This window comes from Homarus americanus, unplaced genomic scaffold (genome assembly GCF_018991925.1).
Source record: "Homarus americanus isolate GMGI-L3 unplaced genomic scaffold, GMGI_Hamer_2.0 scaffold45698, whole genome shotgun sequence".
Classification (NCBI taxonomy): domain Eukaryota; kingdom Metazoa; phylum Arthropoda; class Malacostraca; order Decapoda; family Nephropidae; genus Homarus; species Homarus americanus.
The window spans coordinates 2,102,525-2,117,821 of NW_024735554.1; the positions used below are offsets into that span (position 1 = coordinate 2,102,525).

The following is a 15,297-nucleotide window of genomic DNA, read 5'->3' on the forward strand; positions in this document are numbered from 1 at the left end:
ATGTCCACAATATGGGATAAAATGTAATAAATGTGTGAATAATGCAAAAAAAAATGAAAATGAAGGTATGAAAGACAGGGGAGAGGTAGATAAGTGAGAGAGACGCAAAGTGTGGGAGAATTAGTAAATATTGAGAACGTTTGTAAGTGGAGGGCTGTGGTCGCCAACCCTCAGCTCTAACAATGGCACCTTGATTTGCTAATGGCTCTCTTACAATCAATAAAATCAATATAAAGGCGTAAACACATAACTTAAACAGAGTGATACAGTTTACAAAATTAGGGGTGTGTGTGTGTGTGTGTGTGTGTGTGTGTGTGTGTGTGTGTGTGTGTGTGTGTGTGTGTGTGTGTGTATGTGACCTCAATTCCCTCATTGACATATTCTCAAGGATTCGTAAGTCGTCATATGAAAACAAATCCTAATATTCATGATCTTTCTATACAACATGGAAAAAAAAAACATCATTCATCCTGGGGAAACAAAAAGTTAACTATTTACATCTTCGTTCACCCTTGAAAAAAAAAATCAGTGTATATAGGTCCAACTTCGTAAACCGTATACAGGTGTGTGTGAGGGTGATGGCCGGAATACACAGGTAGGTACAGGTAGGTACAGGTAGGTAGGTTAGGTACTAGATAGGTAATATTCCTACCTGAGCAGCATGGTAATGTTATGGTGAAAGTTTTTACCTGTCAAACCCACTCTCTCTCTCTCTCTCTCTCTCTGTCTCTCTCTCTCTCTCTGTCTCGCTGTCTATCACGGCCACCCATTGCAAACACCCAACCAAAGCCACCAAGGTCACTCATTAAAGCCACTCACCCAACCACCCAAGCCACCCATCCACTCTCAGTCAAATAATTCATAATGCCTGATAAGTCTTACACAGAAGTATACATACCCTGACACACAGTATACATACCCTGGCACACAGTATACATACCCTGACACAGTATACATACCCTGACACACAGTATACATACCCTGACACACAGTATACATACCCTGACACACAGTATACATACCCTGACACACAGTATACATACCCTGACACACAGTATACATACCCTGGCACACAGTATACATACCCTGACACACAGTATATACCCTGGCACACAGTATACATATTCTGGCACACAGTATACATATTCTGGCACACAGTATACATACCCTGACACACAGTATACATAATTCTACACACAGTATACATGTTCCTGGACACATATATACATACCCTGACACAGTATACATAATTTGACACATTGTGCATACCCTGACACACAGTATACATACCCTGACACACAGTATACATACCCTGACACACAGTATACATACCCTGACACACAGTATACATACCCTGACACACAGTATACATACCCTGACACACAGTATACATACCCTGACACACAGTATACATACCCTGACACACAGTATACATACCCTTGGACTCGTGCTGGTGCCAAATCCACCTTTTCAAGTCACATTATTTTTTATCCAGTTATCGGACAAAACTTTCGGACAAAATTCGTTCAGTAAAATTTTTTGTATATAGTTTTTCATCTGACAGTTCGATAAGTATTTAATGAGTCGTGTGATAGTTGAGTGTTGTTTGTTTTGTCCAATAATTAGTATAAGTTACCGTACTAAGGAGTATTGGTTTAATGTGTGTTTACAGGTTATTACTCATTATGGCCAAAGATTAACCCTCTCTCTCTCTCTCTCCTTCCATCTCTCTCTCTCTCCCTCCGTCTCTTCTTCTCTTCCTCTCTCCCTCCCTCTCTCTTCCTCTCTCCCTCCCTCCTTCTCCTTTCCTCCCCCCCTTGCCTCCCTTCCCTCCCTTCCCTGCACTTGGGGGACACACAGCATACATACCCTGTGAACACACATGACCATACATACCCCGGAGGAAACACGCAAGTATACATACCCACGGGAGGGGAAACACCAGTATACATACCATGGGGAGGGGGAAACACAAGTATACATACCATGGGGAGGGGGAAACACCAGTATACATACCATGGGGAGGGGGAAACACAAGTATACATACCATGGGGAGGGGGAAACACCAGTATACATACCATGGGGAGGGGGAAATACTATACATACCATGAGAGTAAACACCAGTATACATACCATGGGGGGCGGACGCACGTGGCACGCCGGGGTCAGAGTGGGGCCAAGCTGGGGGCGCTGGGGTGAGGGACGAGGGCGGGGTGTCCTGAGGAGAACCGCCCCCAGAGAGGAACTGCCGCACCTGACGACGCTGTGACTGTAACACGTGGTAGTAGGTCGGGTTCTCCAGCCGCGTCTGCACCTGTAATCAACAAAGAACAGGTAGAGAAGCATTAGGTTAATAAGAGAAACTCGGTACACAGTTCACGTCCGGAGGAATAATATTAAACTCTGTTATAACAAAGAGACTACCAGGTCAATGTGAATAAATCTTTGTTTATTAAGAGAACAAAACTCCAAAATAAAGTGGTAAAAATTTATTGACCATTACCCAGAGGTCAAGGTCACAACGAAAGGTCAACCATAAAAAAAAAAACCCATCTTCCTCCGAGAGCTTAGGTCCTGTTTATTTACAAGAGTGACGTCACGGATATATCAATGACGTCACGACGACTTCTGAACCAACCACAACACTCGTACGTCGTCTAATTGTCGTTGTTATTCGTTGTTGTTACGAGTGTGGAAACTGAAGGTGTTCTCTTTAGATCTCGGTTGATGTGACGGGTGATAAGCAGCTGCCACACACTCACTAAACATACATAGTAAATAAAGAGGGAAAACACTGTTGATTTATTACAATACCTCGTGAGTGTAAACATCTTGGTGGCAGTGAATTAATTGTGGTGGAAAAACAAGATCACAGGAGGAATATGGAGACAGAGAGAGAAATAAAAGAACATATAGGAGAGGAAGAGGAGGAAGGGGGAAGAGGAGGAAGGGGGAAGAGGAGGAAGGGGAGGAGGAGTGAAGGGGGGGGTGAGGAGGAAACAGAGAAGGGAGGAAGGGGGAGGAGGAGGCAGGAGATAGGAGGAAATTGACAAAAAAGATAAAAAGAAAGAGGGAGAAAGACAAGTTAGAAGATGAGGAAGAGAAGGAGGAGGAGGAGGGAGGAGGAGGAGGAGGAGAGGAGGAGGAGGAGGAGGAGGAGGAGGAGGAGGAGGAGGAGGAAGGAAGGAAGAGGTCTCTCTCTACACACTACACAGTATATACCAGGGCACCTTACTGCTACACCCCTCCTCCTCCTGTGTGTGTGTGTGTGTGTGTGTGTGTGTGTGTGTGTGTGTGTGTGTGTGTGTGTGTGTGAGTGTGTGTGTGTGTGTGTGTCGCCCTCTCATTAAAACCCAACAGCACCTTGTAGATGCCAATGTGAATTCGTTTACTCCAAGTTGATCTTATTTACAATTTACACATCTTTCCTCACACTTAATTTATAATTTACACATCCTTCCTGATCCCTTATTTACAATTTACACATCTTCCCTCACATCTTATTTACAATTTACATATCTTAAATTATCCCACACAAATGCTCAGTGACCTCGTGTATTGGTGCCAAGAATGTCCACTATCTTAGGTGTCCCAAAAATTCCTCACCCCCCAATTGCATATCGTTAACTGCAAAGACATTTTCTCATTGTCCAAGACCTGACAGTGTCCTAACTTGGGGGATGATAGCAGGTGTCCTAATTTGAAAGGGTTATGGCAGGTGTAGGAGATGTAAACAGGGAAACCAGTTACCAGATGAACAACGATGCCATTGTGGAATCCGACTGCGAGAGAGATTTAGGAGTAATGATAAGTAGGAATCTTAAGCCAAGTAAACAATGTGTTTTTGCTCGTAACAAGGCTAATAAAGTACTTGGGCTCATACAAAGGAGTGTTAGTTACAAGACTAGCGAGGTCATCCTAAAACTATATCTAGCGCTTGTGAGACCTCACCTGGATTACGCAGTTCAGTTCTGGTCACTTATTACAGAATGGATATAGAATCCTTGGAAAGAATCCAGAGGAGAATGACAAGACTAATCCCGGGCATTAGGAACCTTGAGTACAGAGACAGGTTAAAGCATCTTAATTTGCACTCAATCGAGAGACGTAGATTGAGGGGCGGTATGATAGAGGTGTATAAGTAGAAGTCAGGGCTAAACAAAGGTGATATAACAAAGGTACTAAAACTATCCAACCAGGAGCGAACTCGTAACAATGGTTTTAAATTAGACAAATTTAGATTTAGGCGCGAGATAGGTAAACACTGGTTTGGAAACAGAGTAGTGGATGAATGGAACAAGTTACCAAATATCATCATTAACTCGAATACGCTGGATAGCTTCAAACATAGGTTGGATGCTTATATGAGCAATAGGGGTTGGGTGTAAACGGGACTGCCCAGTATGGGTCAATAGGCCCGCTGCAGTTTCCTCCATTCTTATGTTCTTAGGTGTCCTAATTTGAAAGGGTTATGGCAGGTGTCCTAATTTGAAAGGGTTATGGCAGGTGTCCTAATTTGAAAATGATTATGGCAGGTGTCCTAATTTGAAAGGGTTAAAGTAGGTGTCCAGTTTATGTCCCCCCCAAATCGGATAAATAAGACTGAGGAAGCCCTTGTGTGGCTAAGAAATGGTTAATACACCCTCTTCCCCCTTTCCTCCCCCTACCTCACCCTCTACCCTTACTCCCTACCTTCCCCTACCTCCTCTTCCCTCACCCCTTCCCCCTCCCCACTAAACTCAACACAATTTTCGCTTCTCCTCAGTCACGTGTTCAATCTAACAACCTGAAGTGGTGTCCGGGTGTCCGATTAGTTGTGGTAGTAGTACTGGTGGCAACGGTAGTGATGGTAGTAATGGTTGTTATGATAGTGGTAGTAGTTGTGGTAGTGGGTGTGGTAGCGGTTGGTAGTAGTGGTGGTAGTGCTGACCTAATAATAATAATAATAAACAAGAAGAAGACGAAGAATAACAACAACAAAACAGAAAACAACAACAGAACTGCTACCAGAAGGACCAGTAATAACGGAAACTAACTGCCTTAATCTGACACTTTTAAATATCCTCAAATATCGCCCAGCCTGGGACCCATCCTGTAATTGATGAAAGGAGAAGAAACATGACTGATATGAATCAAGGAAGAGAGAGAGAGAGAGAGAGAGAGAGAGAGAGAGAGAGAGAGAGAGAGAGAGAGAGAGAGAGAGAGAGATGTGACAAGGTGAACGATAAAGTGGAGGAGGTGGGGAGGCATCAAACCCGGCCGTAGGGAGGGGGAGGGAAGGGGAGGGGGGTAGGATTAGCGTGTGATGGATTGATCCTTATATGGTCGCTTTCTTTTCGTCTACCGTGACCCAGGTTTACTGGAAGGTCACGGCTGGGAAGGAGTTCGTATTAAGGCGGCGGATTAGTCTGTGCAGAGAGAGAGAGAGAGAGAGAGAGAGAGAGAGAGAGAGAGAGAGAGAGAGAGAGAGGAGAGAGAGACCGGGTATCTATTTACAACATCTTACAATGGCTTCCAAAGGACCCGTCCAACAAAAGGGAGAGAGGGAGAGAAGGAGAGGAGGGAAGGTAAGGGAGGGAAGGAGAGGAGGGAAGGTAAGGGAGGGAGGGAGGGTGAGGAAGAGAAGAAGGAAGGGAGGAAGAGGGCTTTATCGATTACTTACGCCATTGAGGTGAAGTGAGGTAATTCTCTCTCTCTCTCTCATTTACTGATCTTCACTTGATGTTTAACTGAAGAAAAAGGCAACGAGAAAAATAGATGAACAAGAAACAGGAAGAAAAAGACAAAAATAAGAGAAAAAGAAGAAAGATGGAAATAAGAATAAGAAGAAAATTGAAGAAACCGAAGAAATAAGAAGAAGAGCAAAACTTTATGAAAAAATTAAGGAAAAGAAGAAAATGAGAAGAAGATTCGTTACCATATTTAACCTTGACCTCACACACACACACATAAGAACATACAGCCTTAACAACATCAACCTAGAGAAGTCGACTTGTGAAAGAGACCTAGGGGTACTTGTAAGCCCGGACCTACGGCCTAGAAAACAGTGCGTTAATGTTCGAAATAAGGCAAACAGAGTATTGGGTTTTATATCTAGAAGTGTAAGTAATAAGAGGTCTTATTGCAACTATATCTTGCGCTAGTCAGGCCGCACCTCGATTATGCTGTTCAGTTCTGGTGCCCCTATTATAGAATGGATATAAATTCACTAGAGTCGGTGCAGCGAAGAATGACAAAAATGATTCAGGGACTTCGAAACCTTCCATATCAGGATAGGTTAAAGAAACTTAACTTGCATTCCCTAGAAAGACGAAGAGTGCGGGGAGATATGATAGAAGTATTTAAGTGGGTGAAAGGAATCAATAAAGGGATATAGATAAAATTTCTATACATCCGGTTATGACAGGACCTCGTAGCAGCGGATTTAAGTTGATAAGTTTAGGGTTTAGGAGGGAGATAGGAAGGAACTGGTTCACAAATAGGGTGGTGGACGAGTGGAACAAGCTTAGCAACTTTGTAGTAAGTGTTGGAACGCTGGAAAGTTTCAAAAGGAGGCTAGATAAATTCATGGATGATAGAGAGTGGTAGTAACTCTCGACAGGAGCTGCCATGCACAGGCCAACAGGCCTATTGCAGACTCCTTATGTTCTTATGAAGAGTGAAGGCATCTACCTGACACCCACCTACCATAATAATTCCCTACTATTTTAACCCTTATATAACTAATTCTCCCCCAAAATTATATATCTATCACAACTATAATATAATTCCTATATATAATCCTTCCAAAAATTTCAAAATCAGCTAAAAAAAATATTACTAGCGGAAATAGCTATTGACTTATCACCCACAAGAGAGTCGGAAATGCGCTAGTTTTGACGTTTCTTCCGCTAAACTGGTAATACTATTATTGGTGTTCCTTGGCTCTGGTAACACTGCCTCACACGTCTGAGTTCTTAGGAATCCATCAATTCGTTGAATTTTTTTATTTTTAGTGTACTAGGTATTCTCCCCCCACCCCCCATCCCCCACCACCCCCTCCTCCCCACCGTCCAGGATATTGGGTTAGGTTAGGTTGGGATATCTTTTAGTTACCAAAAAGATAAATAACTTATAATTTATAACTGTTTATGATGACTGGTGTAAGTAATAACCCAACCTAAACTAATCTAATTAAAGACCTCAGTGCAGTGATAAAATATAACAATAATAAGTGCCAAGACAGAGGGCTAGTGTGTGTGTGTGTGTGTGTGTCCCAAAACATCTATCACAGGCCTGAATGACGCGGTAAATGACGTAATGGATGACGCGGTAAATGACGTAATGGATGACGTGGTACATGACGTAATGGATGACGCGGTAAATGACGTAATGGATGACGTGGTACATGACGCGTGGATGACGTCAAGGCTGTGATATGACGTCACCTCTAAGACATAAAAAGTCATTCCGAGACGTCACACTATAATAAACAAATAAGATGTGGCAACGTCGGTGAGTTAGAAGGAACAAGAGAGAAAACAAATAAACTAACAAAAAAACAATTACATAATATTAAAATAAGTCGACATAAACGTGGCACCATGGCATAGAGAGGTTGGGCAACAGTGGTGAGTGGGTGGAGCCATAGAGACAAAGGAAAGATGGTACGGAAAAAAACTGGCGACACTTATTATATAGTTACCCCCTTTAAGGAGTCGTGACGGTGATATATAAACTCATTCCGGTTATCAATAATATAACACCGGGGATCTTATTTAACACCGGGGATCTTATTTAACACCGGGGATCTTATTTAACACCGGGGATCTTATTTAACACCGGGGATCTTATTTAACACCGGGGATCTTATTTAACACCGGGGATCTTATATAACACCGGGGATCTTATTTAACACCGGGGATCTTATATAACACCGGGGATCTTATTTAACACCGGGGATCTTATTAACACCGTGATCTTATAAACACCGGGGATCTTATTTGCACCGGGGATCTTATATAACACCGGGGACTCTTATTTAACGGGGGATCTTATTTAACACCGGGGATCTTATATAACACGGGGGATCTTATTTAACACCGGGGATCTTATTTAACACCGGGGATCTTATATAACACCGGGGATCTTATATAACACCGGGGATCTTATTTAACACCGGGGATCTTATTTAACACCGGGGATCTTATATAACACCGGGTTAATATAAACATCTTCTTAGCTATATAAATGTTAACACTATATAAAGGAGAGTAATATAATTCACAATAAGACGTAATTATAAATGTAAACATATTATATTAATTTATTTATTTACATTTTATAAGATATATGGTCGGTAAATAAACAAATATAATCAATGTACATCTTTTAATAAGAAAAAAGAACGCGACACTATTCCTGATGACCTGACCTATCATAACCTGACCTGACCTGACCTGACCTGACCTGACCTACCATAACCTGACCTGACCTGACCTACCTAACCCATTTATTGATTTACTTAAGCTGCGTCATGTGTGTGTGTGTGTGTGTGTGTGTGTGTGTGTGTGTGTGTGTGTGTGTGTGTGCTCTGAACCGCTAAACTTAAAACACACACACACACACACACGACGCAGCTTAAGTAAATCAATAAATGGGTTAGGTTAGGTTAAATCAAGTCGGATTAGGTTAGTTTAAGATAGGTTAGATTAGATTAGCATAAAGTTAAGCTAGGGTGTGTAATCTTCAGGTGGGTGAGGGTGCCGTGCCGTGGGCCCTGAGGGTAAAGATCACTCATAAAAGGTTTTGGCACCGAGACAGACACCCGCTTGGCACCCTCAACCTCACCCTGCCACGCACCACATGCCAGTGCCAACCCCAGAACTATCTAGAGCCTCCCTGGGCATTATACCCTCTCCTACCCCACCCCTTACCTTTAACAATGGGCAGGAGTGAATGGGATACCCTTTAATGATTGGGTAAGGCGTGAGTGGGCTACCCTTTAATGTTGGGTAAGGCTTGAGTGGGCTACCCTTTAATGGTGGCCAAGGCGTGAGTGGGCTACCCTTTAATGGTGGCCAAGGCGTGAGTGGGCTGAGTGGGCTACTTTATAATCTGTCAGTTTCTAGATATTGATTACGATAAGGGCTAAAACCTCTCACATATTACGATGAAATTACACACACACACACACACACACACACACACACACACACACACACACACACACACGAATAGAAACAGACAGATACGTGTATACCTGTACACAGTCAGACAAAACCAACAAGATATCGGGGCCCTCACGTTGTGTGTGTGTGTGTGTGTGTGTATGTGTGTGTGTGTACGTTTTCTATAACATCTTCGATACAAACACACACACACACTATAAAAAGAAATAGACATAAATGAATAGATAGATAAAGATTGATACATACATACATACAGACATACATATTTGTGATAGATAGTTAGACAGACAGACAGACAGACAGACAGATAGACAGACAGACAGACAGACAGACAGATAGATAGATAGATAAATAAATAGATAGAAAAAAATAGACATATAGGTAATAATAGATAGATAGAATCCTCAAAGTATATTAAATAGGCCTACTGTAAACCTATGACGTAATGGCGGCGAAATTACACCATGACTTCAGCTTAAGCACCTTACCCAGGGTGATAATACCTACTTATATCTTACTTATACTTAAAACCCTCACTTATACCGTATATATACTTAAAACGTAACTTGTAATATCCGTAAGTATACTTAATTAAGTGTGATGTATATACCTGTAGTGTAGGTGACTTATGGGTTCGTAAATTGACTTAATTAGTGAGCAGGTGTGTGTGTGTGTGTGTGTGTGTGTGTGTGTGTGTGTGTGTTGATACTGAACTGTGACGATATATATGTGACTCTCTCAATATGTGCATATATCTGACTGTCTGTCTGTCTGTCTGCCTCTATTATCTATCTATCAACCCGAAAGCTTCTATTTAAACACCCATATATTTATTCACCTACAAATCTATCCATCTATCATCCACTTTCCACAACCATCAACTCAACCTCACCTTAACTAAAGATCAAAGGCACTTCAACACTACACCACACCACACTACACTACACAACACTACACAACACAACACTACACTACACTACAATCATTATAACAGTAGTAAAATATGTACTAGTTGTATTTTTGTAAACACATTGACTCATTTAACAGCACACACGATAAACCTTGACACTACAGAATGAGATGTTGTTTACGATCGGTTATATTCCTGTGTTTGATGTGGGACGGGGGAGAGGGACAGTTGTATGGCGTCAGTCAGGTAGGTCAACAGGTAGATTCACAGAAAAGACAGTCACACACATACACAGACATTCACACACACACAAAAGCAGTCATAAACACACACACACACACACACACACATACTTCAAGGCGACTAACCTAACCTAACCATTACCCCGCAATACAAATCGATTAACATCCAGGTCCCCAATTACTGCTGGGTAGACAGAGGCAAATGGCGTAAAGAAACTTGCCCATAGTTTCACCCTGCCTGGGGATCGAACAGGGTTTCGCTAGCTTGCCAGGCGAGTATGCTGACCATAACACCACAGGTTGCCTAGGTATGTAAGTAAGTGTCGAGGTCTTGTTCTCTCAGGTAAATAACACAATGTATTACATGTCCCCAGCCAGCCCAGGGAACTAACTTATTGTTCCCCCCCCCCCCTCCTCCCATCCCTCACCCCCTTATCCCCCACGCCACTCCTCCCACCTCAGGCATCTTTCTATCCTCTATCCACTCCACTACAAGGATATTCATCTTTCATCCACACGCCACTACCAGTCTATCCACGAAGCTTCACAAGGAGAGCTGGAGGTGAGGGTGTGGGTAAGGGAGGGTTGTAGGTGAGGGAGGGGTGTGGGTGAGGGAGGGATGTGGGTGAGGGAGGGGTGTGGGTGAGGGAGGGGGTGGGTGAGGAGAGTTGAAGATGAGGGAGGGGGTGTGGGGAGGTAGAGCCGAAGGTGAGGGAGGGGTGTGGGTGAGGGAGAGAGATGAGTACTGGCGCCACTAACTGTAGAAGGAAGCTACTGACGACACAGGATAATGCTTCAACACGGTCGACTCCTTCAGGTATAAGTGTCTGAGAGTACAGCGTGTTAGTAACATCAAGTACCACCAGAGGCTGCCTGAGGAACCTGTAGGAGTAGTACGAGTAGGAGGTGAACAACAGGACACACCAGGTTAGGTTAGGTTAGGTTTTAATATTGGTCTAGTGTCCAACGAAGATCTCTCGCTATAACGTGTGTGTGTATATGTGTGTGTGTGTGTGTGTGTGTGTGTGTGTGTGTGTGTGTGTGTGTGACCAGGAGGAACTATTCTGGTTGACGGCGGGACAGCCAAGGGTAAGTAAGACCCACCACCCTGTGTACTTGGTCACTGTCAAGACCTCCTGAAGGTGCAGGAGGAGACCACAACAGCAGCCACCCTCAGTAGTTCTTATCTATCTATCCATCTCAGTCTATCTATCTATCTATCCAATCAATAGATCTATCTACCCAAACTATCCATCTATCTACCCACCCAGTCTATCTATCTATCCATCTCAGTCTATCCATTGATCTATCTATCCACCCAGGTCTATCTATCTATCCATCTACCCACAAGTCTGCCTCACACTCACTCACCATAACAAATAACAAGGATATAATATATAAAATAGGGTTTATGTACTATCCAGAGTACAATTTATGAACCCAGAGTACAATTTATGTATCCAGAGTACAATTTATGAACCCAGAGTACAATTTATGTATCCAGAGTACAATTTATGTATCCAGAGTACAATTTATGTATCCAGAGTACAATTTATGTATCCAGAGTACAATTTATGAACCCAGAGTACAATTTATGCACCCAGAGTACAATTTATGTATCCAGAGTACAATTTATGCATCCAGAGTACAGTTTATGTATCAAGAGTAGATCATAAACACATTACTTTCTATGTCTGATGATTTGTTATGGGTCTCTGTAGTCAAGGAAGCCAATGTGAATACTTATGTCTCTCACTTAATATGCAAAAGGTGAGGATAGGAACAAGTGTGTGTGTGTGTGTGTGTGTGTGTGTGTGTGTGTGTGTGTGTGTGTGTGTGTTATTATTCACTGTTTCAACTATTTCTGTCTCTCTCACCTTTCGCTCTCACCTGACTCTTTTCTCTCGCCTATCTCTCTGTCTCACCTGTCTCTCATTTACCTTTATTAATTATTGGGGTTTATGGTTCACCTTAATTGTATCTCATTAATGAAGATGACAGGTGAAAAGATTACGTTATTGAGATCACCTGAATATGATTAAGGAGATGCCAGTTTATATCGAGATGCCAGTTTATATAGAGATGCCAGTTTATATAGAGATGCCAGTTTATATAGAGATGCCAGTTTATATAGAGATGCCAGTTTATATAGAGATGCCAGTTTATATAGAGATGCCAGTTTATATAGAGATGGCAGTTTATATAGAGATGGCAGTTTATATAGAGATGGCAGTTTATATAGAGATGGCAGTTTATATCGAGATGCCAGTTTATATAGAGATGCCAGTTTATATAGAGATGCCAGTTTATATAAAGATGCCAGTTTATATAGAGATGCCAGTTTATATAGAGATGCCAGTTTATATAGAGATGCCAGTTTATATAGAGATGCCAGCTTATATAGAGATGCCAGTTTATATAGAGATGCCAGTTTACATAGAGATGCAGTTTATAGAGATGCCAGCCAGTATATAGAGATGCCAGCTTATATAGAGATGCTGAAGCTTATATAGAGATGCCAGTTTATAGGAGATGCCAGTTTATAGAGATGTCAGTTTATAAGATGCTAGTTTATATCGAGATGTCAGTTTATATAGAGATGCCAGCTTATATAGAGAGATGTCAGCTTATATAGAGATGCCAGTTTATATAGAGATGCCAGTTTATATAGGAGATGGCAGTTTATATAGAGATGCCAGTTTATATAGAGATGCCAGTTTATATAGAGACAGTTTATATAGAGATGCCAGTTTATATAGAGATGCCAGTTTATAGAGATGCCAGTTTATATAGATGCCAGTTTATAGAGATGCCAGTTTATATAAAGATGCCAGTTTATATAGAGATGCCAGTTTATATAGAGATGCCAGTTTATATAGAGATGCCAGTTTATATAGAGATGCCAGTTTATATAGAGATGCCAGTTTATATAAAGATGCTAGTTTATATAGAGATGCCAGTTTATATAAAGATGCCAGTTTATATAGAGATGCCAGTTTATATAGAGATGCCAGTTTATATAAAGATGCCAGTTTATATAGAGATGCCAGTTTATATAAAGATGCCAGTTTATATAGAGATGCCAGTTTATATAGATGCCAGTTTATATAGAGACAGTTTATATAGAGATGCCAGTTTATATAGAGATGCTAGTTTATATAGAGATGCCAGTTTATATAGACCTGTTGTTTTTCATTTCTACCACAATGACAACTTCAGGTGAAGATCTTTATTGATACGACATTAGGAGGTACAGTATATGAGGGGGTGTTGGAGGGAGGGGTGGGAGGGAGGGGTGTTGGGGAGGGGTGTTGGAGGGAGGGGTGTTGGAGGGAGGGGTGTTGGAGGGAGGGGTGTTGAGGGGAGGGGTGTTGGAGGAGGGGTGTTGGAGGAGGGGTGTTGGAGGGAGGGGTGTTGGAGGGAGGGGGTGGTGGGAGGGAGGGTGTTGGAGGGGAGGGGTGTTGGAGGGAGGGGTGTTGGAGGGAGGGGGTGTTGGAGGAGGGGTGTTGGAGGTGGGAGGGGTGTTGGAGGAAGGGATGTTGGAGGAGGGGTGTTGGAGGGAGAAAAGGGAGGGGAGGGGATGTTGGAGGAGGGGTGTTGGAGGGAGGGGTGTTGGAGGGAGGGATGTTGGAGGGGAGGGGTGTGTTGGAGGGAGGGGTAAGGAGGGAGGGGGTGTTGGAGGAGGGTGTTGGAAGGAGGGGGTGTTGGAGGTAGGGTGTTGGAGGGAGGGATGTTAGAGGGAGGGGGGGCAGGGAGGTGTTGGAGGAGGGGTGTTGGAGGGAGGGGGTGTTGGAGGGAGGGGTGTTGAGTGGAGGGGCAGCAGGAGGAGGGTGTTGGAGGAGGGGTGTTGGAGGAGGGTGCTGGAGGGAGGGGTGTTGGAGGGAGGGGTGTTGGAGGGAGGGGGGTGTTGGAGGGAGGGGTGTTGGAGGGAGGGGGTGTTGGGGGAGGGGTGTTGAGGGAGGGGTGTTGGAGGAGGGGTGTTGGAGGGAGGGTGTGTTGGAGGTAGGGGTGATGGAGGGAGGGGTGATGGAGGGAGGGGGTGTTGGAGGGAGGGGGTGTTGGAGGGAGGGATGTTAGAGGGAGGGATGATACACTCACCTGTAACACCTGGGGAGGCACGTCGGAGGGCACTGAGGCTGGAATAGCGATGCCCTCCTGAGTCTGTTGATGTTGTTGTTGTTGTTGTTGTTGTTGTTGCTGCTGCTGCTGCTGCTGCTGTTGTTGTTGTTGTTGTTGTTGTTGATAAATCAGCTGTTGTTGTTGCTGATGCTGGAGATTATGCTGTTGTTGTTGTTGCTGTTGTTGTATTTGATGTTGTTGTTGTTGTTGTTGTTGTTGCAGTTGGTGATGGTGGTGTAGTCGAGATGCAGCTGTAACGTCCCTGTCTCTGGCCTCCTGTTGCTGCTGCTGTTGGCGCATCAGCTGTTGTTTGAGCTGTGTCCGGGAGGTGGTAGGCAGCACCTTCACGTTCGATGGAGGACTGTTGGACAAAAGAGACACCTGTTAGACCTCTGTTACACCTGTTAGCCCTCTGTTACACCTGTTAGCCCTCTGTTACACCTGTTAGACCTCTGTTACACCTGTTAGACACTTGTTACACCTGTTGGACCTCTGTTACACCTGTTAGACCGCTGTTACACCTGATAGACATTTGTTACACCTGTTACACCTGTTACACCTGATAGACATTTGTTACACCTGTTACACCTGTCCTATTACTGTACCTTATCAACATATCATCACTAATTAGGTAACTAACTAGTATGCATGTCCTAATACACTGCTGGGACATACAGTACAGGTGTTATACATGTCCTAAAAAAACAGTAAAGACACATTAAGTCGGCGTGTTGTGTTGAGTCGTGTAGTATCGTGTGGTCGGGGCGTGTGGTCGGGTCGTGTGGTCAGGTCGTGTGGTCGGGTCGTGTGGTTGGGTCGTGTGGTCGTGTCGTATGGTCGTGTCGTGTGGTCGGGT

The 15,297-nt window shown here is 43.4% G+C and overlaps 1 protein-coding gene across 1 annotated transcript in view; it reads right to left on the reverse strand.

Moving 5' to 3' along the window:
- The window catches only part of LOC121871372 (microphthalmia-associated transcription factor-like), a gene marked incomplete in the record, with an annotated part of 114,221 nt that overhangs the window by 95,850 nt on the left and 3,074 nt on the right, over nt 1-15,297 (reverse strand). Inside the window, 2 exon segments of the mRNA XM_042373593.1 lie at nt 2,134-2,314; nt 14,421-14,802. Of these exon segments, the coding sequence (XP_042229527.1) occupies nt 2,134-2,314; nt 14,421-14,802 (563 nt within the window).